General features: G+C 42.5%; 3 protein-coding genes across 3 annotated transcripts in view; all 3 read left to right on the top strand.

Moving 5' to 3' along the window:
- CENPH (centromere protein H) lies at positions 1 to 7,110 on the top strand. The gene is made up of 9 exons (XM_015417208.1): positions 1 to 223; positions 1,434 to 1,489; positions 1,714 to 1,762; positions 2,960 to 3,034; positions 3,825 to 3,881; positions 5,103 to 5,166; positions 5,314 to 5,365; positions 5,657 to 5,820; positions 6,588 to 7,110. Exons 1-9 carry the CDS (start codon positions 51 to 53, stop codon positions 6,678 to 6,680), a joined length of 783 nt encoding a protein of 260 aa, XP_015272694.1. The 5' UTR covers positions 1 to 50; the 3' UTR covers positions 6,681 to 7,110.
- A 1,131-nt stretch (positions 7,111 to 8,241) lies between these two features.
- MRPS36 (mitochondrial ribosomal protein S36) lies at positions 8,242 to 16,355 on the top strand. Its single transcript, XM_015417211.1, has 4 exons — positions 8,242 to 8,348; positions 9,519 to 9,582; positions 11,262 to 11,464; positions 15,843 to 16,355. Exons 1-4 carry the CDS (start codon positions 8,310 to 8,312, stop codon positions 15,858 to 15,860), a joined length of 324 nt encoding a protein of 107 aa, XP_015272697.1. The 5' UTR covers positions 8,242 to 8,309; the 3' UTR covers positions 15,861 to 16,355.
- Positions 16,356 to 23,975: 7,620 nt separating this feature from the next.
- The window catches only part of CDK7 (cyclin-dependent kinase 7), a 21,920-nt gene continuing 18,381 nt past the window's right edge, over positions 23,976 to 27,514 (top strand). Inside the window, exons 1-5 of the mRNA XM_015417210.1 lie at positions 23,976 to 24,101; positions 24,886 to 24,945; positions 26,161 to 26,252; positions 27,183 to 27,193; positions 27,233 to 27,237. Of these exons, the coding sequence (XP_015272696.1) occupies positions 24,042 to 24,101; positions 24,886 to 24,945; positions 26,161 to 26,252; positions 27,183 to 27,193; positions 27,233 to 27,237 (228 nt within the window). The 5' untranslated portion in view covers positions 23,976 to 24,041. The remainder of the gene's footprint in view (positions 24,102 to 24,885; positions 24,946 to 26,160; positions 26,253 to 27,182; positions 27,194 to 27,232; positions 27,238 to 27,514) is intronic.

The following is a 27,514-nucleotide window of genomic DNA, read 5'->3' as shown; positions in this document are numbered from 1 at the left end:
AAAAGGCGGCGGAGAGCCGATGCGAGGAGAGGCCGCTCCAGTCGTGGGGAATGGAGCTGTTGGGAGGAGCGGGCAACACAGTTGTCTGCCTGGGGGAGGCAGCGGCACCGGCACCAGCAGCCGCCTTTAACGGTTCCTCTGAAGAGGCGGCTGCAGAAGCGACGCCTACCCGCACACTTGTGAGCGAGGATGGGACGAGTCCGGACCTGGTCACCCTCCTTCGGTACGTCCCTTTTCTCGGTAGCGGGCGGGGGTGCGGTTTTGCCCTGGAGTAGCAAAAGTACAAGGGAACTTTGGAGAAGGCTGCCCAATCTGCTACTCTTCCGAGCATGACTAGGGACCAGCGATGAATTTTTTTAATTTGTTTACATTCTTCCCATTGAAGACTCAAAGCGGCTTACAGAATTCTCCTCCATTTTACCCCCGCAGCAACGCTGTGAGGTAGGTGTGTGTGCCTGGCGATGTAAACTGCTTTGCATCTCCACTGGGGAGAAAAGAGGAGTATAAACGAAGTAAGTCAAGATATACATTGTGACTCTGGTAGTGCATGGGCGTATAAACGTCTGGAGGTGAAATACTACTGCCGATATTCCAGTCCCTACTGCTCATTAAGGTCTATATAAGTACATATTGCAACTATATTATCATAACAAGAACAGGATCTATTGTGAGAGTAAATATTGTCTAATTGAATTGTCTTTGTTTTCTATTTTGTAACCTGCCTTCAGTCTGAGTGAGAAAGGCAGGCTATATATGAAATAAATACACATTTTAAAGAAGTGAACAGAGCCAGTATTGAACATCCTGCTTCAGATGGTATTGCAGAGTAAAGGACAGCAGATAGAGCCTTAGCAGTGTTTAATAGTGGAAGGGGGAGGACATTGATCCTTGATATGAAAATGAGTGTTTTTCTAGTTTCATATGATGGATTTATGGAGAGAAGGGAACATTTCATTGGTTGGCCTCTAGATGAAAGCCGTGCAAGCAGAGATCTGGAAGATAAAACACCTGAGTAAATTCTAGTGGGAAAGGAGAATATGCACAGTGCTGTGGCAGATTTCTACCCTGATGCAAGAAAAAAATGCATGAGAGTGAATTCATTTTAGGAAGGTGGTCGAACCCCCCCCCCCCAAAAAAAAAAAGATTGAGAACCCTTCCTGTACGCAAAACTTTACATTACAAACATTTTTTACAAACGAGTTACAAGTAATTCTTGGTCTTTTTACTCTATTAAAATAAGCATCAATCAACTTCTGGGTTTGAATCGAATTCCAGCAAAGTTTCCTAATGCCTGCTATAAAATGCTCAACTGAACATAGGCCTAATATCAAGTCAGGAGTGATTGCAGTAAAAATATATAGGAGCAACATAACTTTGCTATAGCTATACATTATTTGTTCTTGTCTGATTTTCTTCTTATTTTTCCACTGTAGAATAAGGAAACAAATAAAACAGCATCTTATCGAATACAATACTGCAATTAATGCAAGTAAGTGTGTTCACCATCATAAAAACATTACTGCAAACTTTTTTATATCTTCAGTTGCTGAAGTAAAAAAATTGCATGCTGAGGTGCTTGTTTATAAAGTTTTTGTTTGTTTTTACTGAAAAGATCAAGATAGGGGCTTTTGGCCATCATAGCTCACTGTGTAATGCTGAGAGGGTGGTGGTCTTTTTTCTCATTGTCTTTAACATATCATTTTTGTCTGGCAGATGAAGAAAGCATTTCAGATGAAGTTATAGATGAAAAAGTAGTTGAAAGGTATGTCCTTTGCTAAGTTGTTGCAACTTGTTGCACTTGGATTTATTATTTTTGTCTTATGCAAACCCAGGAAGTGAATGACTAGACCTTTGCATTTAAGAGGACAATCAAAAGGCAAAGGACTAGCCGTAATACAAGTACCTGAGGAGGAAAAAGAGCAAGAAGCATTTCAGTTCAGAATTTCATGGATTCCTGTTTCTTTAGGGAATTTTATATGCCACCTCTAGAGACCGGTTCAAAGAGGGTAATTTTGTCTTTACAGAACTAGTTGTGGCTTTAACCATACAGCTCAAAGTTTCCTATGTTCTTAGCTTGGTATATTAGGAGCTCTTGATTAAATTATGTAGCTCCTAAAAAGGAAGGCACATGATAGAGTAACGTTTCTGAAGCAATGCAGATAAAAGTCTGGGAAGCATAGGAAATAATATCTGTGTAGGAGACCTTCTGGGAACCCTCTATATGCTGCCTTGAATTCTATGCAGGAAGAAAGGAAAGATCCAAGTTTAATTAATGAAGTATTTTCTTTGTACTTGCTGTGTAATTACGTGGTAATTCTGTGATACACTTGAAAGTAAAGCCCAGTTTCAATGGAGCTTTTTTCTAAGGAAGTGTATTTGAGAGCAATGTAAATAATGTTCAAATATCTTTTTTTGTTTAAGAAAATGAAAGTTCTTCAGGAAGAAAACCCAAGTTCTGTGACCTCTGTACATTATGAAAACTGAGGATATTGCATAGGTTGTATAATGGTCACAGTGAAGAGCAATGGGTTATGTATGCTGTGCACTGGAAATCCTATCTACTACCACCCCACCCCCCATGTTGACCATGCAGTCTCAAGATTATTTCCATTAACTTCAGGGCTAGAGGGAAGTAGGTTTCCATGTCCTTGCACACTCTCATCTTGCAACTTTAAGAAAAGCTCCAGTTGCTGTTGGTACCGTTCACAGCAAGATGAAGATATATGAATTTCTGAGTCAATGTACTTATGTCAGGAATGTTAATTTTTCACTTCTACAGGTCTTGGCACCTGTATTTCTGAACACGGCACTAAAGTTGATATCAAAGCAGAGAAACATTGGGGAAAATGTCATTCGGGCTTTTATAAGAATTCAATAGTAGAAGAAGCACCTTCTATGGATGGTATGTTTCAGGTGTTATGGGCATCATTTGTTAAATGGTCATCCATTTTGTTTTTAGTTCCATTGAAGATTTGGAAAGAGAAATGGAAGAGGTGAAGGTTTCATACCAAAACAAAACACTGGCATTGCAGAGGTAAAGATATGTTTGTTGCTGGGCACTTCAAACTACAGTGTATGAAAGGAGGAGTATTATAGAGGGAAGTGCTTAACATCCAAGCTGTAATTTAGCAAACATTACATGGGCTGAATGCCCACTAAAGTCAGTGGTGTAAGCAATGCCCAACTCTCTGCTTGATTTGTCAGAGCTTGTCAACTGTCTTATGTCAGTGGAAGGTAGCTTGTGCTAGAGGAGTACACAGGTACCAATGGAATGAAATTGTAGAATCCAGCCCATTGTTGGTTTTTCAAAGACCAAGATTTTGTGTTATGAGAAAACTTGCTTATATTTTGGTCTCCGTTCCAGTACCCCACAAAGGCACTGTATTTGTTTCAGAGTATAGTTATATTTTCCAAGTAAAAGGTCATAGATTTCTCATGACTTTCAAGTCCCTCTTGGGCAAGGAAGGATCATTTATGAGGTAAGCACAAGATGGTAATACCATAAAATGTGCAATTCTCATATGGATAAATATGCTGTGTGACAAACTTGGAGGCTACATTCAAGGAGTAAAAGGATGTTTTATGTCAGTGGAAGGTGCCTTGGCACAGAAAGAACACACAGGTGCTGAAGAAAAAAAATGCTAGGATCCATCCTTATAGCTAGTTATAAGAACGCCCACGTTTTGGATTATGGTACACCATTTGTGTATAGAAATGTATAGATGAGGAGACAAACAAATACTCATTACATAGTTGTAATGTGTTCTGTAAAAATATTTAGAGTATTTATACATTTTCTCTTGTGATTTCTCTGTTCTTCAAAGGATCCAAGTAACTGAAGCCCTCAGAACCAAACTGAGGAATGACGATGCTGACTCCAAGTAAGGGAATCTGAAAGTCTAAAACAAGAAGACTTCTTAAACCACCTGACTTAGATATTCCATCATAAAGTTTTCACTTGCCTATTTATGGCTGTGCTGCAGTATGGGCATGCAAATAAGTGATTATCTAGCTGAGCAACGAGAATGTAGATGGATTTTTCTAGTGCTTAAAGCGAGAATGAAAATTCTGAGAATATAATTACAGTCAGTGTCCTAAGCATCTGATGTAACTGATTTGTTCACATGTTGCCACAAAGACTTGTAACTGCAGCCAGTGCTGTAAATTACCTACTGTGCATCTAGAGACCCTGAAATTGTCTTTATGGAATACAGAGCAATTTTACAATTGGTTTATGCTGCTGTCTAGAACCCATTCAGTGGGTAGGTGGATCATGCCCACCCCCCAGTTGTGCAGTGGAAATTTAGGCAAAAGCAGGGTTTGGCTGGCTTGCTCATTCTGGATTTCATATGGCCTTCTCACATGGGCAGTCAGAATGGCCGGCACTCTTAACATATGGATTGTGCAACCATAATTTCAGATGATGATTACTGCATCTAAGATGGCTCTGTTACCACTTGCTATTTAGTGTTGCTGGCTCCCTGATGTCTAGTGCTTAGCAGGGGCAGCACACATTAATATAACAAAGTGGTCTCAGATTTCGGGGGGGGGGGCATTGTAAAGAGAATACTCCAATATTAGCATTCATTACTTTTGATAACAGCAGATCTTTGAAGTCTTCTTTAATGAACAGTTTAAAAAGGGGATGAAGTCAGTATTAACTTAAAGGATGTGGGCGCCACTTGAAGTTAACTAAGAGACAAACTTCATGCTACATGCAAAATCATTTAAGAAAACCCTGGAGACTTTTTTCTAAGGAGGAGCAGCTCATGATGGGTGACTTGGGTCAGACAAGTAGTGTTGTGGGGCAAGGGGCTGCATACTTTTCTTGACCACTATTTTCTGCTGCAGCTCCTCTCTCCCCCAAACTGCTTATCACTTCATGGGATTCCAAATGTGTGTTGGTAGTAATTTGTGCGTGAAACTTTATGGGAGGGAGGAGTAGATTGGCAGTGGAAGACTGTATGGGCAAAATGCCCCTTCCTTCCCAATACTCATTTTCCATTCCAAGCCCCCAAACTGCTAAGGTTTTGTTTAAGGTCTGCCTAGCTTGGCCTTGACACTTATGAAATCATACTCATGTTTGTGTATGCTCTCATTAGGTTGATCTGGGATACCATGAAGCACATCATGTTGCTGAGTACGGCAATACTTAAATCCCAGCAGGTATGTAGACTTTATATTAAAATGTTACAGCTCATTGCCTGTAAAAGCATATTAAAACAGGTTGTAGTGTGAGCATTGCTTTATATCTTTAATAAAAGTTTTTGTAGCTGTACTGTCTTTTGACAAGAAAAACTATTTTTAATGCAGAACTCTCGTGAGTTGGAAGAAAAACTGAACGAGGTTAAGCAGAGCAGACTAGGTAAGTTCTTAAAAGGAAATGAAATTATAGTTATCTTGACTTGGATCCAAACTCCCACAAATGGAAGGCGCTTACAAAAATGGATCTTCCTGCTTTCCCCCAAAGAACAACTGCTGAGGACTGCGAGACCCTTCTGAGCAATATGGCATGCTTTGTGGGTAGTGGGGTCAGCAAGGGAGGGGGCCTTGGGTGACTTTGCCACTCTTCCTTCTTGTATTTGTACAAGAGTAAAGGGTTAATATGTTTGAAAATTAGCAAGCTTATTGCCTTATTTCCCTTTTAAATTAACAGCACTAAAGAGAGCAGGGGAATGCAAACTGGCGCAAATACATGAAACAAAGAGAAAACAAAAAGATGAATTAGAAAATATGGAAGTAGGAGAAATATTAACGAAGGCTCGTCAAAATCTGCAACAGGAAATTAAGATGACTACACTGATTCAAAATATTTTTCAGGTAAAATAATTGTTAAAAGAACTGACAGATTTGTTAAATTACATCTATATAAGCTCATCTCGCTGAAAGTATCATCCCCTTGTGTTTTAAGTTATTGGTAAAAATTGCTTACTGGAGCAAAGGCCATGATCTGATTTTTTTTAGATAAGATTTCATGGCCTATTGACAAAATACAGTTACTCATTGGAAATATATGGGAAATGACCAGGTATATAGCTTGGTAACTTGCACTTGTCTGAGTAGAAGGCACTCCTGCTTGCGCCAAGGGAAAGGTCCATAATTTCTGTGCAATTTTCCATGCTGTCTTCAAGGATTCCCCAACCAACCTCGGGAACAACTCTTCCTCTTTTTTTTTTTTTTTGGCTGTCAAGTTGCAGCTGACTTACGGTGGCCCGTGGGGTCTCCAGACCTTCAGTTTGCCACTGCTTGCCTTCAGGGGGCTGCCAAAAGAGGAAGGAGGTACAGCAATCACATCCACAAGCAGAGTTCTTCATCATAATTCTTTATATCCAACCTATGGTATGAAACTTAGAAAAATCTTTTTAAGTGGTTCTCATACTGACAGTTTTGCAAAATTTGTGCCAAAATCACATGTAACAGCAGCATCCTAACGGTGAATGAGTACTTCTGAAACAGAAACCAACTGGAATAAGTTCTTTTAAAGCAAAGAGTAGTTGTGTTTATTTTTAGAATATAGAGAGCATGAGTCTGTATAAGTTATTGTTATGTACATCCTCAGACTGTAGTTTAACTGTGATCTGTTTCAGAGTCTTATTACTGCAAGTGGAGTCAATTGGGCAAAGGACCCAGATTTGAAGGCAATTGTTTTGCAGCTGGAGAAGAACGTGGCTGGACTCTGAAGAAGCAGCACTACCAATACTGTGTTTTTGTATATTCTCTGTACTGGCAATCTGTCTAACAGTTGTGTACGGACACTTTGTACTGATGTATACTTCAGGACTCCAAAAAGTTACTGCTGTAATGTGACCTCTAAGTTGTGTAAATAATTGTAAATGTCCACGGGGAGTTGGGAATATTGTGATTCCAGCCTAATTTTTGTCTCTTCTGCTTTTCTTACTGCTGGGAAGAAAGGTACTGTCTCTTTACTGGGACAAAGTCAGAACAATACTCTAGCTGGGTTTTGTCCTCACTTCCTGCCAGAAAGGCTACGTTTCACAGAGGTGGGCTCTGGTGGACTTCACTATCAATTGTTAGTCATGAACATATTTTATGCAAAACATGCTTCAAACTAGCTGTGTAAGAACCAGTTTTTAGCATTTTGATAAAAGTTTAAAATCATTCTAACTTTAGTAGCTTTAGAAATCCAGGTTCAGTAATGGTGGATTTTCATTTCAAAATTCTGGGCAGCCAAGAGCTGTCTAGTACAACAGTATGCTTAGTTACTCTAGGTTAGGTTTCTGTTCACATTCTTCTGTGTATTGTCATTCTTCTCTATATATATGTAGGTGAAGAAAGTGAATTTATCAACAGGGATTAGCTTTTTAATGATGGTGGGGTGATTCACATGCTTGGTATTCTAAATAAAAACCTTTTTTGTGTTATAAGAAGAAAAACATGCCTTTTTTATTAATGCATTTTGCTACTTTTAAGGTATGTTCTATTAAAATGAAATTACAGAAGGGTGTAACTATCAATTCTTCCACTTTAATGTGAGTTGGTAGAGGGGTAAATTGCTGTTTAAAAGCTTTCATTGAGGTTTTCTACATGGTTGGGATAGAGTTGCTAACAGTGATCAGTTCCCCTGGAGAAAATGGCTGCTTTGGAGGATGGCCTGTATAGCACTGTACACTGATGAGGTCTCTTAGCGCCCCAACCCCAAATTTCCAAATATTTCCACACCCAGAACTGGAAACCCTAGTAGATAGTAGGAAAAACAAACATTAACCTGCCTTCTTCCATGTGCTGCATATGTAAATCTCATGTGGTGGGATTCTACTTCTGCTACTAATAGGGTATCACTATAAATCTGCAAAAAGATGCTACCTGCCACATTGTGAACACAAGTAAAACTGATGTAGAGGGGCAGGTTATGTCACTACTTACCATATGCTGCTCAGCTTACTCCCCCAAATTTTAAATCCCAGTGTCAAACTCCTTTAATACACCTACAACAGCCCCAGTCACTGTAAACTCACGCTCGCAATGCAATGGCTCTTGAATGTGTGCCTTAACACTCACTGCAGACTTCAAGGGAGCTGCGGAGTGGGAGGCGAAAACGTAACTTGCCAGCTCTAGTTCGCATCCCCCTTCTCGCCCCACCCCCGGCTTCCTGAAGTCCCGTTTTCCAGGCTGGAGGAGGTGCTTCCTACTCTGGCCACGCCCCTCGCTCTGTCAAGTCAGCGCCCAGGTATTCTCTCTAGGCAAAGTCACGCCCTTCGCCGGGCGGGGCTTGGCGAGATCCACGCCCCCTCCCTCCCGCAAGGCCCAGCCCGGATGCGCCCTTTCCCCGGCCTGGACCGAGGGTCACCATGGGCAGTAAGATGGCGGCCGCCACTAGGGTCGTTCAGGTAGGTCAGGCAAGGCGCCTCCGGAGCGGTAGATCGTGCCGCCTGTGCGCCAGGCCGGGGCGAGCGTGTCGAGGCCTGGGTTTGGAGACGGAGCGATTAGCGGGTGGGAAGTGCTGCTGCGGCCAGTGTCCTTGGAGGGAGGGAAAACTCTGCAGGAGGACGCTGCGGGGGCTTGCATGGCCAAAGGTGGCGGCGGTGGGGAGAAGCGGTTCGGTTGGCCGGCCGACTGAGTGCGGGAGGTGGGGGCCGAGCTGGGGCCTCTCCGCAAAGAGGCTGTTTTCCCCCGGCGGATTCGCAGAAAGGCGCGAGATCGTATCCTGGAGTCGTTGTTTGCTTAATGAGGACCCTATTTTGACAGCCAGTGTCCCCTCCTTGCCTAGGACAGCCCTGGGGAGGGTAGTTTCTGCAAGGCTGGTGCCCAAGGACTTCGACAGTGTTTTCCTTTGTCACTTCGCAGAAGTTCACCACGTTAAGCAGCTATTGAACTTGCATTTTTCCTGTTGGGGTGCTGTCCACACACATAGCAGCTTTTGTGTGGGCTGTAGCCGGGGCCATGACTAGGGCGGAGGGAGGATGGCTAGGTCCGTCTTAGTTTTCCTTCCCTTCCTCTGCCCAGGATAGGAAAGTGTCATAATAAATTCCTTGGTGGAAGAGGGTGTGATGTAATGTAATCGCTCCGTTGCCTCCTTGAAACAGAAACTGGGTTGAAAGATAAAAAGGGAAAGATTTTGGGGGAAATCTGTGTTAATGATTCAGTGTGACCATTGGAGGCTACGCTTTAATGCTAGCTAGCCATCCATGCGGCTAATCTCTGTCCTTGAATAGTACAAGAATGAGCCCAGCACCACCACTGGATTTATTTCTGGGCATCCTTAGCAGATGAATTGACATGGGTTTTTTTCCTCTGGAGATAATTTAGGAATACATTGAAATCTTTACCTTTTGTAAGTCAGTTCTGCAGAAATGGTAGTGTACTCAGATGTGTTTGCTGGTTTTGCATTCCAAGAGCTGTGTTGATCAGTCCTGTAATACACATTAAAAGGACTAGAAAGCAAAGCATCAGTATTTGCTGGATTTCATCTTTGGCAAGAAACATTTTATCTCATACATCTATTACTGTCTTACCTTCCTCATGTATCTTCCATTTCCTTTCACTTGTTTCCTCTTTAGGTAGTAAAGCCACATACACCCTTGATTAAGTTTCCAGACAGAACAAATATCCCCAAACCTATAAGTAAGTATCTCTTTTGTAAACATACTTGTATTAGATAACATTTTTGAGTACCAATGGCAGTTTTGAAATGGGATGTCATTGGTATGCTCACTTTGACTAAATCAGCAGGCACTGCCAGTGCCTCAGTGTGGTGGTCAACTGAAACTGAATCCAGGCAAAACAAAGGTGATGTTGGCTGGTAGAATGTCTTTATTTATTGAGAGTTTCTTCACTGTTGCTGATCCATACTATGGTAACCTGAAGGCTAGATTACTGCCATACACTGTACATGAAGCTGCCCTTGAACATCATTTGAAAATTTCAGCTGGTGCAAAATATAACAGCCCATTTGTTACCTACTGGGGGCTGCCCATTAGAACTAAATTACATTGGTCCTAGAGTCTCTTCACTGGCTGCCTCTTTGTTTGTGGATCCTATTTAAGATGTTGCTGGTTACCTTTAAAGCCCTCGCTTCAAGAATTGTCTCTTGTGATATGGGCCTTTATGGTAGTTGTGAGTCTCCTAGCAGTCCCCCTCTCTTGAGAATATAGTTTGTTATGGCTTGAGCCATTTTGTTGCTGCCCTGATGCTGTGGAACAGCCTCCTGGAAGCAAAGCTGTAAAATAGTTATTTAAGAGAGCTTATATTTGGGAGCTCTGGCATAATTGTATAATGCATTTTAATATATATTTATTTTTATATCATATTTGTTGTTGTTACCTACTGTGGGTCCTGACAATGTTGAGAGAAAAATGGGGTGTATGAACATTTTCAGTAAATAAATACATTTATGTCTTTATTTAGAAAGTTTATTTGTTGCCTTTCCAGAGACCTGCTCTAGGTGGCTCACAAAGTATAAAATGATAAAATCATTGAAATTAACAAACCATTAAAAAACAGCCATAGTATTAAAATGGCATAAAACATTTAGTAGTCTAAAATGGTACTGGTAAAAGAGTCCTCAGCCTATAAGCAGGCTCAAAAAGCTGAGAAAGATAAACCTTTAGTTAAAAGCCTGATTCAGGATTTCAAGCTTGCTTTCTGGTTTAGGATTGAAATAATTTTGAACTAATATTTGCTGTTACTTTGGAGGTGCCATTCCAAGCACTGGAGAAGTGAATTTTTTTTTGCAGCACATCACTACCCCTTCAGGCAATTCTGGACAGACAATAACAGAAGTGCAGTATATGTTTCCTATACTGTGAATAATGCTGGTGATCAGAACATTAATTCATATAGTGCTGCTCTTATAATAAATGGCAATAAGCATTTGATCTTTTGTCCCTTGAAGATTTCTGTAGAGGCCCTCTATTTAGAACTGTCAGAGGTGGAGATCTAATAAAATTTATGGCCAATGTATCTTCTCAAGTCTATAATTTGCAACCTTAGGCCCTGCCTAACATTGTATGCTTTTTAAAAAGCCCTTTCCTGAGCCCTTGAAATACCTTTAACACATCATTCGATTCTGTGGATTTGGCATTATCTTCAGAAAATCCATGCTGTGTTTTGGTGTTCATGCTGGGAATTCTTCCAGTGTTTTTGGAACTTAGAACCCCAGTTCTCTCAAGGATCATCTCAATATCTTGGTCAATGTTTTATTTCTTGATGTATGCCTTTTAATAATGAGTTGCATAATCTGGGATGTCTGAAATATTTGTGCTAATACAGATGGTTTTGGATCTATTTTGTTGGTCTTTCAGTGCAGGAATCTTTAGAATCAAGGGTGCCTCCGCTCCATCCTTCAGCCTCACAAAGGTCTCTAGGAGGTCAGCCGCCATCCTATCAAAATATTTCATCCATTAGTAGAGCACAAGGCACGCCAGACACTGCAGAACTAGTACGGACTTTACCTACAAAATACCGGAGGAAACCTGTGTCAGTTGAAGAGATGGAATACATCCAAGTAAGTTCCAGAATATTTGTAGCTTCCTTTGGTATTTATTATCTCTTTACAACTTTGACATGGCTCCTCTACATAATAAATTACTAGCTCTTGTTTATGCTTACAGTCCTGTCTTGTAACTATTTCTCTGAATTAGAGGGTAATTTTGCAAGTAGAGATTATTGTGTCTCGTTGTGACTGCTTGTAAAAGCTTCTGCATGCAATAAAAGTTGGCTCAATATTCTTCCCAGTCCCCAAGTTGGTAGGCTATCTATCTGTATGCTATTGGTTGAGGGTGCATACTCAAAATTATGTAGGTAATCCTTCACAAAGGGAGTATTAGTGGAAGATAGCTCTATACTTCAAATGGTTAAATTGGTTTAGGTGCATAAAAGAATGATTCTACTTATGTAAGATTTAAGCAGTTATAATGAGTACAAGTTCCATGTTTGTTCTGTGTTAGTCTTTCTTTGTTTCTAGTTGTTGTTTTTCTTTTTAGTGTGTAAAAACTAATAATTTTTTTAAAAAAACAAAACAAAAAACAAAGGGAGTATTAGTGGAAGATATACAGCTAGAACAATATAGAACTATAAACCACTACATGGGTTCCTCCATTTAGTTCAATTGGCTGAGGAAATTTCACTTCCCGTTTCAATGGTAAATTGATGTAATTATTAGAGCATTCTGGAGGTGGCTGCAAATGAAGTACATTATTTTTAGGTTATTGTTTTAAATTATGTTTTGTGGTTGCTAAGCTAAAAAGGAGAATATATACATTCAGAAACAGTAACAGAAATGTGTTCATGTCCAGTTTACAGCCATTAAGGCATATATCTACAGTTATCATTTGCTTTAAATAGCCCCTTCTGCTCTATTGCTGCTCCGTCAGCTGTCAGGCGTATTAATTTTCTTTTTCTTTAACCTGGTACCAGATTGCAGTCTTTTGGGGAGGAGGTTGCAAAATGCTGGCCTTTTGCTACTTTTCCATGGCTTGTACCACAGGACAGTGATACGCACTCCACAGCTCGCGAGCTGCATATGGTTCTTTCTGTCTTGTCACCAATGGCTCTTCTGAAACTTTGCGAGATAGAGGGAGAAAGTGATGGGACAGAAGATAAGAGGAAGCCCCCATGAGTTGATAGCAAGTGAGTCAGGGCGATGCTAGCATACCTGCAGCTGTAGCAGATAGCAAAGAGGGTTTCCAATAATGCTTCATCTTGGTAGAACTTTCTTTGTCCCTGATTTCAGTGCACTTCTCAGCAGTGCTTGTTGTAGCTAGCTGGGGCTTGTAGCCTCAGGCTGGTGGAACTGTCTTACAAATTGCTGCAGACACAACTGACTGGACTCCAGCATGCATGGGCACCACTTTGCTGCTTGGGTGCTCTCATCTTAATTCTTTCCCTCCCCCTTTCTGATTTGTTCCCAGGACTCATCCCTTTTACTTAGCTGTGATGCTCACAGAGCCCAGGTAGGCAGCAGATTGTTGCTGAGCACGTTCACTCAGCTCTATCCTGAGGAAAACCACCAAACCAAACTCTTCTGTCCACCCCCTCTGCTGTTTAATCTCTCTCTCTCTCTGTTATTCATGGTGGAAGTGAGAAAAGAGGCAGGCGTGTATAATGTTACAGGTATGTTGAGGCTTCATTTGTGTCAGACGTTTTATTACCCTGTAGAAGGCTGACTAAGCCGTGGCTGATTGGCTTAGGCTGTGCCGGCTGAAATTGAATCCGACAAAGACGGAGGTCCTGTGCCCGAGTCGGAGCAGTCCGGGGGTAGGGATCCCACTCCCGATCTTCGATGGGGCGCCACTGGTGCCTGCGCTGGAGGTTAGGAGCTTGGGAGTGCTCCTAGACATCTCCTTAACAATGGAGGCCCAGGTAGCAGCCACTGCCAAGTCGGCCTTCTACCACCTCAGGCTGATTAGGCAGTTGGTTCCCTTCCTTGAACGCAACGACTTGCCAACAGTGATCCACGCATTGGTCACCTCGAGATTGGATTACTGTAATGCCCTCTACATGGGGCTGCCCTTGTCCCAGATCCAGAAGCTGCAGCTAGTGTAGAATGCAGTGGCGAGGCTGCTGTTGTGTCTTCCTGTGTGGGAACACATCCAGCCCACCCTTAAAGCACTGCACTGGATGCCTATAGCATACCGGATCTGGTTCAAGGTGCTGGTTATCACCTTTAAAGCCTTTTATGGCCAGGGACCTTCATACCTGAGGGACTGCCTTTCCCCCCAGAGAGCACTGCAGTCGGGAATCGGTTGGTCCTCCCGAACATCAAGGAGGCCAGGCTAGTGATAACTAGGGCCAGGACTTTCTCGGTGGCGGCTCCACTCTGGTGGAATGAGCTCCCAGAGGAGATCAGGGACCTGCGGGACAGTTCCGCAGGGCCTGTAAAACGGAGCTCTTCCGCCAGGCTTTTGGAGCCGCCACCACCACTGCCACCATTGTTATCTGACAGCCTATGAAGAGCAAGCCCGACCATCTGGGTCCCACAATTACAGCTCGAGCGGACCACCCGGAAATTTGGGGAATATCAAGAAGCTGACTGTACGCCGAGGATTGAACACTAGCACTTTAATATGTTGTAATATTTATAGTTTTAAACTGTGTATTGATGGTTTTTATATTGTAGTTTTTATTGTCACATTTTGCAGTGTTTTATACTGGTTGTGTAAGCTGCCCTGAGCCGGCTCTGCTGGAAGGGCAGGGTAAAAATCTAATAAATAAATAAATAAATAAGTCTGACACAAACGAAGCCTTAACTTATTGTATGCTGTATGTGCCTGTCTGCCTTTCTTCCCTCAACATTTGCTGCAGAGAGCTTTCTTCTCTTTATGAAGAGTTGGCAGCTAATCCTCACAAATCCAAAACCAAACCTACAATTAACTCAAGAGACAAAAATATTCACAAAAATATTCTTAACTCTTTACTGGATTGTGGCTTAACATGGAAAGTTTCTTGGCCAGAAACTAGAGAGTCTGTTCTCAGATTATCTTGAACACAGTTCTTCAGGAGCCAATCCTAAGTACGTCTCCTTGGAAGGAACTCCCATTTTATGCCATGGGACTTACTCCCAGGAGCTTTTTCTAAGGATTGCAGCCTCTGTGATGTCTTACTAAGAATGCTCACCTTTTGTCTGCTGGTGCCTCCTGTGCCTTTAAGAAGGAGAGTAGAAGAAGATATTGGATTTATAGCCCGCCCTTCACTCAGAGTGGTTTGCAATCTCTTACCCTTCCTCTCCCCACAACAGACACCCTGTGAAGCAGGTGGGGCTGAGAAACCTCTCAGAGAACTGCTCAAGAGAACAGCTGTGCAATACTGTGGCTGACCCAAGGTCACCCAGTAGCTGCATGTGGAGGAGTGGGGAATCAAACCCGGTTCTCCCAGATTAGAGTCTGCACACTTAACCACTACACCAAACTGGTTCTAAGAGTTGCCTGACAAGTAGAAATTGTGCAGGTGCATCTGGCTGTTTACAATCCTAATGTTTACAAGGCTGCCAGTGAAGCAGTTCATAATCTGAGACATGCACTTCAGGAGCCTTTGCAGTGACAGGGGAGACTGGGGTCACCCTCTTGTGTCATGTAGTGCATGCAGTTGGGGTGGAATACGGTTTTGTTCTGCCTCTAGGAATGATATGCAAAGTCTGGGCAGCTTTGTGCCACTGAACTGTGGTAGAGCTCTTTGCACTAAGCTGGTATGCGAGGGAAAACAATGACACCTTGTGAGCCAGGCTGTGCTTTTAAAGTGCACACTGAAGTAAAATTAAGTTACGGCACCTTCTGCTGCCCAGGTTTCTACCTTTGCATGTTATGTGCTATCAAATCGCTTCTGACTTACGTCAATGGTATGAATTAATGATCTCCAAGGCATTCTACAGCCTTGCTCAGGTCAACGGAAGGCCATGACTTCCTTTAGTGAGTCAGTCCATCTTATGTTGAGTCTTCCTCTTTTCCTATTGACTTCAACTTTTCTTAGCATTATTGTCTTTTCCAGTGAGTCTTGTCTTCTCAGGACATGACCCAAGTATAATAGCCTCAGTTCAGTCAACCAGACCTATTGAATAACTTTGAGCACAATGCATAGGCTTTTTTGGTTGATGGTGGATGTGGCTCTTTGTGATCTGTGGAGTGAGTACCACTGTCCTAGGGAATCAAACGAACACTTCTGGGTGGCAGAGTGGGATGGACAGGCTACCCTAAATCTACCAAGACCCATAAACAACAGATGGAGGAAAGATCCAAATGGTGACACATGATTTTGTGTGGTTCTGTATTCCTCTTGAACTTAAGCATTATATCAGTGGGTTAACAAGTGCAAAGAAAGCCCAAATTATAATTAAATACATAGGAATATATACTGATTAAAAGATTAATATATAATATTTTCTTTTACAGCGTGGAGGTCCGGAATAATACAGAAGACCAGACTATTAGCTACTGCTGAACAACCAATTATTCTATTCACAATAAAGGCCTTTATAATTCTTTGGATGTTATAAATGTCTGTAGGCAAATAGCTTTGTTAAAGGCCTTTTTTTATGAGGAATGGAAAGGTGTAAATGCCTGAAACAGTGTATATATCCCAAATAAGAAGACAGTTCTGGCTGAGTATATTTCTACTTTATTGCCACCACACTATTAAAATTTATTTTATTAATATGCTCAGTACTATAATTTTTAATATCTCATTGAGGCAATAAGGAAGAATCCAGGATCTCTGATAGCAAAATTTCTTTTGCATCTCAGCAGACTGCCAGTTTTCCTGTTTCCTCTTTTTTTGTAATGCCTATCTGGCTGTAAAAAGTGAGGTTTTTACCTCTGTTCTTCAGGTGGGTTGGTTTGGTGTCGTTTGGCATAGTGGTTAAAGAGCGGTGGACTCTAATCTGGAGAACCAGGTTTGATTCCCCACTCCCCCACATGAAGCCAGCTGGGTGACCTTGGGTCAGTCACAGTTCTCTCAGAGCTCTCTCAGCCCCACCTACCTCACAAGGTGCCTGTTGTGGGGTGAGGAAGGGAAGGTGATTGTAAGCCACTCTGAGACTCATTCAGGTAGTGAAGAGCAGGGTATAAAAACCAACTCTTCTTCTTTTGGGGTCTCCCCCCCACACAAGTTTTAAGAGTGGTGATGACATTAAGACAGCATTTGTCAATGTTAGTGATTATTGGACATATTAAAGTTTGTTACAAACACATTTATTGCAGATTCATCAGCCTTCTGTTTTCGGTAAAACAAATACTTGGGAATCCTTGGGACCTGATCCAGTTGAGCATGTGTTGCCTTGCATAGAGAAATGACAGAAGACCTTATTTTCTGCATATGACTTTGCACACAAAGCAAGGGTATGCCATGAGAATTTGTGCATACTTCCTATATGCCTGTCCTACCCCACTTCCTCTTCTGTGCTGTAGAAATGACTTGTGCTTTGATGTACAAGCAGCCAGCATGGTATACAAAAGGAAGGCAGGGTGGGAATATAGAAGGTGAGCACAAACCTCCCATTCAGTGCTCCTTCACACTGCCTCATATGGACCGGTGTGCTCGTGTTGGGTGGAGGGAAGGCAGGGGTCACAGAACTTCTTCATGCGTGAGGGCTCAGTCTGGCCTCAGTTGGATGGGACTCTGACCTTTTAAGTATTTCAGAGTTACTATCTGGGGAGTCCATGAATTATTGTTGCCGCCTGTTAGGATGTTTATAGTGGCATTCTTTGAATAAAGTCTTAAGAAACTGGAAACTGCACTAAAAATGTGGGTTTTAAGCATATTTAAAGCATATCAGGGACCTTATCCAGAGCTCACACAAGGATTGTGAGTCTCCCCTGCTTTCTCTTCCCTCAGCAGTTTCTTCCACTACCAGCAAAGCCAATTCTCAGTGTCATGGGACCCACAGGTAATAATAGCCGTGTCTTTGGCTGCAGTGAGGTGGCAGAAGAGGATGAGTGCCGTGCAACTCTGCTGATGCAGGAAGGACAATTTTGCCCCCTTTCCCCTCCTCACTACAGCCCACTGATCTGTATTACCCTGCACAGGTCCTGCAACCCTAGGAGTGGGTTTTTCCAGGGTCGGGAGAGACTGCTGGGTGGGAGAGGAAAGCAAGGGAGGATCTGGAGCCATATTTGCCTTCCACTGATGAATCGCACAATCCAAACCAAAGATCTGGTCAGATGGTTTAAACTGGCTTTTAACTGTCTAACTGAGCTCCCAATCTCTTCTCTTCGCCCCCCCCCCCAGCACACTGGTGCAGTATAAATTTAGGAAAATTGTCTGACCGAGAGGTAGTCACCCCCTCCCCCTTTTTGTGTGTTTAAAATCAAAGTAATCACAACTATACCAGTAATGCAAAACTAGACTAGGGCAAGTTACTTCAAGCTGGGCAACATCAATGGGGCAGTAGTCAAATGATGCCTGGGTGTACTACACAGTAATTGTATTAAATGGTTTCTGTGGCTAGGAATAAGTTGATAGGACACATTTACAATGAGCCTGACCGAAGCTGGCTCATGGAGCAATATATAAGGAACAGTATCTTAAATTTTCCCTTGGTCAGAGATTAAAAGATGTTGCTCTGCTAGATTTCTAATTTTGCATTTTCCAAAATATGCAAGAATTACCTCAAATCTGTCTGTCTCTAGTTGATTCTGATTGACTGGAGTTGCAAAGGTGTTGAGGCTTTTCTTTTTAGACAGCACCAACATACAAACATACTTACTAGATTGTCTTCCTTTTTGAAAAATTGTCAACCAGTTAATATTGGTAGTAGTTTATGGGCTCAGAAATGTCTCATGAGCTCTGATGTGTAAATTATGTGCATTTGTTTCAGGATAAAGTATTATGATCTGTACGTACAAAGGATGGATTATTTTCTTTGGGTGGATCAGTGGGGTATTCACCTGGGAAGAACTGCTAAAACTGCTACACCCAGAACAGACTGGCAGAACAGGGTGTAAAATAAGACTCATCCCGACTTACATGTTGCATATGAAGGAATTCACTGGCAAAGAGCAGCAACAGATTGTATAACTAAAAGATTCTGGGAGGCACCTCACTTGCGTTTGTAATAACTATAATTATTAGGAAAGGCCAGAATGAACGTGGCTTATCATTATTATCATTGTGTAAGGCTCGTTCTGAATGTTGACTCTGACTTCTCAAGCCATTGATCCATGAGCTGCTGCTTTGCTTTTGTTAAGTTGTTTCCATATGTGCAACTTTTTTTGATAGTACAGCCTATTTGTGTAAAAAAAATGTAAGTTTAGACTGAAGAACATTATGAAAGATAGAAGTGCAGCCCCCCACAGTTCTAACCATTATGTAATACATTTATGTTGTTAATTTTGTGACCGAAATTTTTATCTTGTGAAAAGAATTGTTTGATGGATTGGTATGAATGCTTCCATTGCCAGCTGTGTGGCAATATCTCCCGTATTTTTCTAACTCTTCCATCTCTGCTAGTGACAATGGAAATTACTTCTGAGATAGAGATAAAGAGGCTGTCCAGGTTGAACGGGGTACCATAAGCAGAATGTACAAAAAACTACCAGCATACTAAAGCAGTAAAAGGTTGTCCAATCTATTTCTTATCCCTGTCTTATTCATTAGAATGGAAAATCGTAGCACACTATCCTAGCAATTGATATGTTTACCTTATGGTATTAGGTGTCTCTGCACAGTCTGCTGTTTTGCTACTGTGGGGAAGAGACAAAGAACATCAAGCAGAGTGCACGTATAGCATTCTTTTTGGATATAAACTCACAGATGATTAGCAGTACTATTACTGATCATTTGGAAGTCAATGGACTGGACTCTGAACACCTTCCTGTTTCTGTAATGGTAGAGTGGACATCACAAATAGATTTCTTAACAAGGTGAAAGATGTCTGGGCACAACCTGCTATGGGAAAGGAACTCCAGATCTTGCCCAAGATACCTATTAGTCATATGCTCTAGAAGCAATTTATAAATATGTCTGTGAAGTTCTCAGACAAATTTGTGAGTGGTCTTGATTTTATTTTTCAGTGGGAAGCTGTTACACCAAAAAGGAAGCAATAAACAATATAAACCATTATGTAGGATTTCATTGACTAGGAATAATGATGAAAAAATGCAAGAAAGCAGTTTTTGTTCTGCTTTCATTAGGATAATTTTAGGTAGGAAATATGTTTTCATACAATGAAAGGAATGGAAGTATTTTGCTGGAGAAATAAAACTACAGCCAGCTGAGGAACTCCAATTCTACAAAGAAGACGGGGACGGCAAAGGATGAGATGGTTAGACAGTGTCATAGATGTAACGAACATGAAATTGAGTAAACTTCAGAGGACGGCGGAAGACCGGAAGGTCTGCCGTGATCTGGTCCATAGGGTCACGAAAAGTCGGACTCGACTGCGACTGAACAACAAAAACAATGCTTCACTAAAAAAACCTGTCTTAGAAACAACACGTTTATCATGGCATATATTTTCATAGACTAGCCTACTTTATCAGATGTATCTTGAGAATCAGAATTTACAGCAGCTCACATCACACACTAGTTAGTCTTTATGGTGCCACAGGACTATATTTTTTTAACTACAGTCTACTTGTTTTCCTAGAATGTGTCTAATGACTAATGCTGACAGCCATAAACTCCGTATTTTGGATTTTCCTCCCAAATGAAGTGTAGCCTTATAAAAGTACTAGGGAAAAGGCCAGTTGTGGAAATAAATACAACGGCCTCTAGAAAGAGGCTCTGGGCGGATGCACTAGGAAAAAGGCCCGTTGTGGAAATAAATACAACGGCCTCTAGAAAGAGGCTCTGGGCGGGTGCCCCGGCCTTGGACACTCAGTGTCAATTTGCTGTGGTGACCTCAGCCGGGTATAATGACACTGAGCCCACCATTTTCTCCAGAGGAACTGATCTCTACTACCTAAAGAACAGTTGTAATTCTAAATGATCTACAGCCCTCACCTGGAGATTGGTTGGTTTGGAGGGTGGAGTCTATGGCTTTGTACCTGTCCGAGGTCCCACGCCTCCTGAAACCTCACCCTCTCCAGGCTCTATCCCTCACATCTCCAGGAATTTCCCACCAGGAGTTGGCAACCCTATCTCCTTCCCAGCCAATCATCAACCTACCTTTATTTCCCCCTCACTCTTCAGCTTTCCACCCCCCACACACCTGCAGCCTCTCCCGTGCTCTGAAGCCCTGACTGCTATGTCACATTGGCTGTCATACGGGGGCCACCTCAGCAGCATATAAGGATACAGAGCCCACCATTTTCTCCAGGGGAACTGATCTCTGCCATCTGGAAAGCAGTTGTAATTCTGAGTGATCTCCAGCCCTCACCTGGAGATTGGACACATTTTACCTCAGAACAGCAAACTGTTTAGAATGTTAGAGGCAAAAGCCAATCAAGTCGCATATGCAAACGACCTCTGTGTTCCGAGGCAAAGGGCAATGAGGCTGCATATGCAAATAACCTCTGTGTTCTGACTGGCTATGGGGGGGGGGGCAGCAAACTGTTTAGAATGTTGGAGGCGAGACTCAAGCAATGCAGCCAGTGGATAGGGACAGATTCTGAGTGACACACCAGGGCGTCAACCAATTCCGGCGTGTGTGGAATGTTCTAGAGAAGTGCCACCACCATTCGGCTTTTATATATAAGGGAGATTAGTGTGCAAATTATTGTTCTAAAAGGATACCACACAGGTAATTTTGTACTTTCGAGACTTTGCCAGCCTTTGTAAAATATGCTGTAATTGTTTGCATTTGTTTGCTTTGCCCTACCATAATCAGTTCTTTTCTCAAACCTATATCAACACATAATTTCACCCATTTAATTTACTTAACAGCTTATCATAAAGGAAACTTTATTTACTTCACTTGTAGCCCACCTTTCTCACTGAGACTCCAAGGCAGATTATAAAATTTTCTTTAAAAAATCGATCAGGCGGCAAGAACCTCCAGTAAACAATACAAACAACAAACAGCCTAAGGCATTGTTATGACACAAACTAGAACAGGGGTGTGTTAAGGACTGAGATTGATATTTGCTTTATGGATTTATGTTTGCTGCTACACACACACAAATGGACTGTGCTCACACATACACTAGGCTCAGAAAGCTGCATAAATCACCTGTTGTGATACTACACATAGAAGGTGCATACATCAGCATACATGTGAATGAGGTTTCAGATACACAGCATCAGCCTGGTGAGAAAGCACACATCTCCATTGTTGTCAGCAAAACAGCAACTTAAGGAAGAAGCACCCCCATTGTTGAAACTGTCTGCTGTCACATATTCTGCATCTCTACTTTATTTCACATTGGCATTTCCTGCTAGATGGACCTTTTATGACCAGAGAATGGCCAAGCTTCATCTGCACTTCAAGGAGGTTCCTTGACGCCAAGTTTCACACTTGCCCAGATGCCATCCTTTGAGTTAGATCTTAAGTTACAATATTGCCCAACCCTCTAGGTTGCCACCCCTTACTGCACGCAACCAATAGAATTAGTTTTGGGACGGACTAACAGGTAGGTGGGTCCACAGGTTGGCACAGTTGCCACCCACCCAAAGAACCAGCTATAAAAGGACCAGTCACCTGGCCCTTGCTAGCTACACACCCTGCAACACCCCCTGTCTGCTTTAACTCCCCTTTTGTCCAGCTTTCTATCCCAAATCCTTGCCTCTATGGTCCACACAAGCTGGCTGGTTCTAGCTGTGTGATAAACTTCCCTAGATTCTATTTCTTCCCATCCATTCTTCATTGGAACTGACAAGCTTCAGGACAGATAAGTATCTCCCATCATCACCCTACCTGCTAATGCAAAAGTGACTATTTTAATTGTATTTCTAAGAAACTTGATTGAATGTGTGAGTGCATCAGTGTTGTTTGTATGTGATTTATATATTCTTAACTAAAAGACAGTTATTTTGAACAACACCAGCCTTGACTCCTTTTACTGGTAACCCTTGGGGGGAGCTGGACCTTGGTAGACATTGGCAAGAACCCATATAAAATTTGCCAATTGCTGTAGATAAAGCAATTCGGCTAACAGGTGGCCAAACTGTGGCTCTTTCACACTTATTGTGCGGCTCCCAGCAGGGCAGTTGAGGAAGCTAAATATCATTAGCAAACAAATATAACTGGACAAATAAATATTATCAATATCTGCTTTTACAGCTGTTGTTATTTTGGCAGTCTAATGTTAATAAAAAGCAAATTTGCATATTTCCTATTAAAACGTGTAATATTTGTTCATGTCTTGTGGCTCTCAAACATGACATTTATTCTATGTGGCTCTTACGTTCAGCAAGTTTGGCCACCCCTGAACTAGAAAGCGGGTTGCAAAGGTGGAAGCCGACACAGTAACAAGAAGATGGTACATGCAAGAAACATTGCAATTGACCACAATTTTACTCCCTTATACAAACAACCTCCTGAGCTGTTCCATCGCATATAAGGAGCATATAAGAACAAGCTCAAATCATTTGGCCACCAAATGAGAAGGGAGCACTCACTGGAGAAGACCCTGATGCTAGGAAAGACTGAAGGTCAAAGAAGAAGGGGATGGCAAAGGATGAGATGGTTAGACAGTGTTATCCAGGCAAGGAACATGAGATTCAGCAAACTCCGGAGCACAACAGAAGACAGGAGGACCCGCCCTGATGTGGTCCATGCGGTCGCAAAGAGTCAGACTCAACTGTGCAACTGAACAAGAAGAACATAAGAGAACCCAATGTTGGATCAGGCCAACGGCCCATCCAGTCTAACACTCAGTCATACAGTGGCCAAAAATACCAGATGCCATCAGGAGATCCATCAGTGAGGCCAGGCCCAGGACACCAGAAGCTCTCCCACTGTTGCCCCCACCACCACCAAGAATACAGTGCATCACTTGCCCCAGACCAAGAGTTCCTATCTATAACGTGTGGCTAATAGCCACTGATGGATCTCTGCTCCATATGTTTATCTAATTCCCTCTTGAAGCCGTCCATGCTTGTAGCCACCGCCACCTCCTGTGGCAGTGAATTCCATGTGTTAATCACTCTTTGGATGAAGAAGTACTTCCTTTTATCTGTTCTAACCCGTTCTAATCATACTTGGACGGGAAACCTCCACGGAACTTTCCACGATGCAAGAAAGGCAAGGCGGTAAATAGGATAGGCGGCCGCAGCCACCATAAATTAATCAGGCAGCAGCACCCACTTATTTCTGATGTTACAAGCTGCAGTCGCAGATCACACACTCGGTCCTGCGGCTTTAACAAAGCGGCAAACAAAATCTGCCCGGGAACGAGCGGAAACGTTCCAGAGCTCGCCTCATTTCCGCCTATGATAAAATGTCACGGCGAGCGTCTGCGAAGAAGGAGCTCGAAGAACGAGAAGGGGCGGGGCTTCTTTTCAGGAAGTGTCTGGTTTTATTGTAGAGACGGTTGCTAAGGTCTGGGCGGAAGCCTAAGGAAGGAAATTCATTGGTCACAGATTGGCGCGTGCGCAGCAAGCTGATTTTTCATGACGTGAGGGCGGGCGGGGAAGGAAGCCGGAAGCGGCTTGGAGCTCCTGTAGGGACGGTGTTAAATCACCCTTCACTTCCCCCCTCCTCTGTTACCGGAATGGACGCGCGAGCGCGAGCCAAGCGCTACGAAAAGTTGGCCTTTCTGGGTGAAGGGCAGGTAAATCGGAGCGTCGGAGGGTTGCATGATAGAAAAGGGGGGGGGGGCAGGTGTGCAGCGTGCACAAGGCTCTGGGCGAACTGGGGCAGAAGCGTATGAAAATACAGGGTGCGTATTTTTTACAAATACCCTCTTGCCCCTTGTCTGTACTTCCCCAAGTACACTATGCATGAAAGTAGCAACGTGTACCCCCCACCTTGTAATAGCCTGAGGTTTTTTTCTGAGTGCTCTCCCACCCACCCGTATTTTGCTGAATGTTCGGCGGTTCTTGCTGTATTGCTTTATCCTGCAGAAGTTTGTTCTGTCTTATGCTGTTTCAAAAGTTAAGAACTTGTTTATAACTGGTTAATAATATCCTCGAAAACCTCCCTGCCCTACATTCTGTTACCGGCAATTTTAAAAGAGCTTTGCCAGCACCTAGAAGTGTATGTGTATTTATAGGTGTGAAAGATAAATATCTATCTTCTAGAGAGGCATTTGAGCTTTCGGTACAGACAGCTCAAGCAACTCTCCCTAGCAATGTAGTTCTCCCACTGTAGAGCTATGTGATGAACACATAAGCATGTCTTTATACCAGAAGTATGTTGACTGCTATGAATCTCTGTGTATTTCCAGCTGTCATCCTGTGTGTTTTAATGTTTTGAGGTTTGCTGCCTTGGGAGCCCTATTTGGATGGGAAAGTGGCATAGAATAAATATATTCTATATATTTTGAATAAAGTATAGTTACACTTTAATTATCTCTATCATTAGAAAACTGAAATTTTACTGTTTTTTCCCTTCAGTTTGCAACTGTTTACAAAGCAAGAGACAAAAACACAAATCAAATTGTTGCTATTAAAAAAGTAAGTACTTGACTTTTGCTCATTTCTTACATCACATCAAAGCATGTCTTCCACCCCACCTAGTTAAGAAGCCATTATATAAGTTTCTAAACTGTTAGGCAAACCACGCTGTCCATCTGCTCAGGACCCCTGTCTCCAGGGACCGTGGCTTCTAGAGGCAAGAAAACCTCAGGTCAGGCTCATCATTCTAGGGCCCCGGTCACATGGAACATTAGCCATGCTACAGAGATGGAAGATAGGCGGATTTTCCAGGCGCGATCATAGCATCACATCTGGGAAGCGTAGAGCTCCCGTGGCTCACCCGAGGCTTCCCGCCGAAGATGCGCGGTAAAAAACTAGTACCTCGGAGGTACTAGTTTCTGGAAACTGCAGGGCAAGGGTGGACGCCTGGTCGCTTTTCCAGTGGAATCCCGTGGCATCCGGCGCCTGCCCATGTCCCGTCAGGAGAGGTTTGGTTTTTTTAAGTCTCCACAGGATGCGCACAAGCACCCAACGGCGCATGCGCACAAAGAGGCCCCCTCCCACTGCAGAGGGGTAATAGGCGTGGAGAAATCAGCATTGGTAATGAGACAGGAAACCTAGGTCTCAGTTCAGTCCAGGTAGATGCATTGTTTTGAGCTTCATTATCAATTGCTGAATTGATATCTCACCTAATCCAATCATGCCTCCTATTGTCATTTGCCTGCTAATCTGAAATCGCTCCACTTTCCAATAAATAGGACTGATGGACTGGATCTAGCTGTATTTGAAGAACTGAGAAGTGACTCAGGAAAGCTCACACCCTGCCACATGTTTTGTTAGTCTTTAAGGTGCTACTGGACTTTTGCTCTTTTCTACTGCACAAATATACTTTCTTTGTTTTGGACAGGGGCTAGGGCTGGGTCATCAGCTGTTTCAGTATGTTGCTTGTTATTTAAAACCACTTCTCATTGGCCCCAGAAAGCTTCTCAGTCTGTTAAGATTTATAGGACTGCTGCAGTTGCTGACCTCCAGTGTGGTTTAACAGAGTATCGGACTAGGATGTGGGAGACCCCAGTTCGAATACCCACTTTGCCATGATAGCTTGGTGGGTGACACATGCCAGATCATTGTAGAGGGGCAAATAATATAAGCCATTCTGCGTCCCAATTGGGGAAAAAGTCAGAGCATAAATGAAGTAAATAAATTTGTAATTAGCAGTGTTGCCTTAATAAATATAAACAATTCTGGTTTTAGATTAAACTTGGACATAGATCAGAAGCGAAGGATGGTAAGTATTTGAATTATATAAGTACATACAGATTATTTGACAGTCAAATTTTATCCCAGTGGTAAAACAGTATTGTGGGGATTAGTTTGTCTTTTTGAGTTTTTTGGGGAAATAATAAAGGTTGATCTTGTTTCGTTTGAACCAGACAAGTAGCATAATGTTACGATCTAGGTAGAGGATGTAAACCTTTCTGTTTGTTACTAATATTTTAATAACTTTGTTCCTAGACAATGTCTAGTAAGTAGAAGGTATTTCTTAATGGGAATGACCATACAGAATTGGGCAAGATGGAGTCCTTTGAAACAAATATGTTTAGGCGTGCCCAGTTTAGGCATGCCCTCCTGTTCCTTTGACCCTCCTGGAAAGATGATGGAGTTGCTGGATCCACTTGAACCAAAAAGGCGTCTTTTCAGGGTTCAAATGGACCTTTTGGAGGAAAGGGGAAATGGGGAAAACCTGCATGTGTCAGTGCCTTCCACTGGCAGTTGATTGGATGCAATCCTGTATTATTATGCCACTGTGTTATAAAGAACTGTCTGTGGGAAAGAGGCTCTTTTCAGGGTTCAAATGGACCTTTTGGAGGAAAGGGGAAATGGGGAAAACCTGCATGTGTCAGTGCCTTCCACTGGCAGTTGATTGGATGCAATCCTGTATTATTATGCCACTGTGTTATAAAGAACTGTCTGTGGGAAAGAGGCAGGGAAAAATTAAATTTGCCTCTCATTTAATCCCTGCTTCCCTTTCTTGTGTGGAACACAGAAGTTATGAAAAACATACAGCATCCTAGGACCTCTGCAGAGGGACTTTGCATTTGTTTGAACAGTGGCATATACAGTGTCTTTCTTATTAAAAATGCAGGGACCAGGAAATACACTGGCCTGGAATTTATGATGAATAGTCTAAGTGGAAACTCCCATGAATTTGAAACCACCTGATAAAGCAGAGTTTTTGCCAATGAATATTATAAAACTCTCTTATTCTGTGTTAGTCCTTCTCTGTGTGATCTACTCTGGTATGGCAGGTCTCCAGGATCTCAAGCAGGGGTCTTTCCCAGTCCTGTTAGTTTATTAACTGGAAATCCCAGGGGGATATTTTGGTGGAGCTATGATTCTTCCCCTGAAGAGCACTCTGAGGGTTCAGAGACTTGTTCACTTCAGTCAGGGTCAGAAGACTTGAGTAGTTGAACCTACAGCCTCAAAGATATCAATCTGGCATCATGTATACATGGGCTAAACTACTCCTTGTTCAGGCTGACTTGGAGACTAAGATAGCACTACTACTTGTAGTCTTTTGAGAGAAGGTTTAACTTACTTAGTACTA

This window comes from Gekko japonicus, unplaced genomic scaffold, assembly GCF_001447785.1.
Source record: "Gekko japonicus isolate JY-2015 unplaced genomic scaffold, Gekko_japonicus_V1.1 scaffold1462, whole genome shotgun sequence".
NCBI lineage: Eukaryota > Metazoa > Chordata > Lepidosauria > Squamata > Gekkonidae > Gekko > Gekko japonicus.
The sequence above is the reverse complement of the archived record's forward strand: the minus strand, read 5'-3'. Positions and strand labels throughout refer to the sequence as shown.

Excerpts from the sequence above, each read along its gene's own strand:
- MRPS36 (XM_015417211.1), top strand. The coding sequence starts at position 8,310 with ATGGGCAGTAAGATGGCGGCCGCCACTAGGGTCGTTCAG. Across the intron at positions 8,349-9,518 it reads CCGCCACTAGGGTCGTTCAG|GTAGTAAAGCCACATACACC; the intron begins GTAGGTCAGGCA and ends TTTCCTCTTTAG. Across the intron at positions 9,583-11,261 it reads AAATATCCCCAAACCTATAA|TGCAGGAATCTTTAGAATCA; the intron begins GTAAGTATCTCT and ends TTGGTCTTTCAG.
- CENPH (XM_015417208.1), top strand. The coding sequence starts at position 51 with ATGGAGCTGTTGGGAGGAGCGGGCAACACAGTTGTCTGCCTGGGGGAG. Across the intron at positions 3,882-5,102 it reads AATGACGATGCTGACTCCAA|GTTGATCTGGGATACCATGA; the intron begins GTAAGGGAATCT and ends TGCTCTCATTAG. Across the intron at positions 5,167-5,313 it reads CAATACTTAAATCCCAGCAG|AACTCTCGTGAGTTGGAAGA; the intron begins GTATGTAGACTT and ends TTTTTAATGCAG.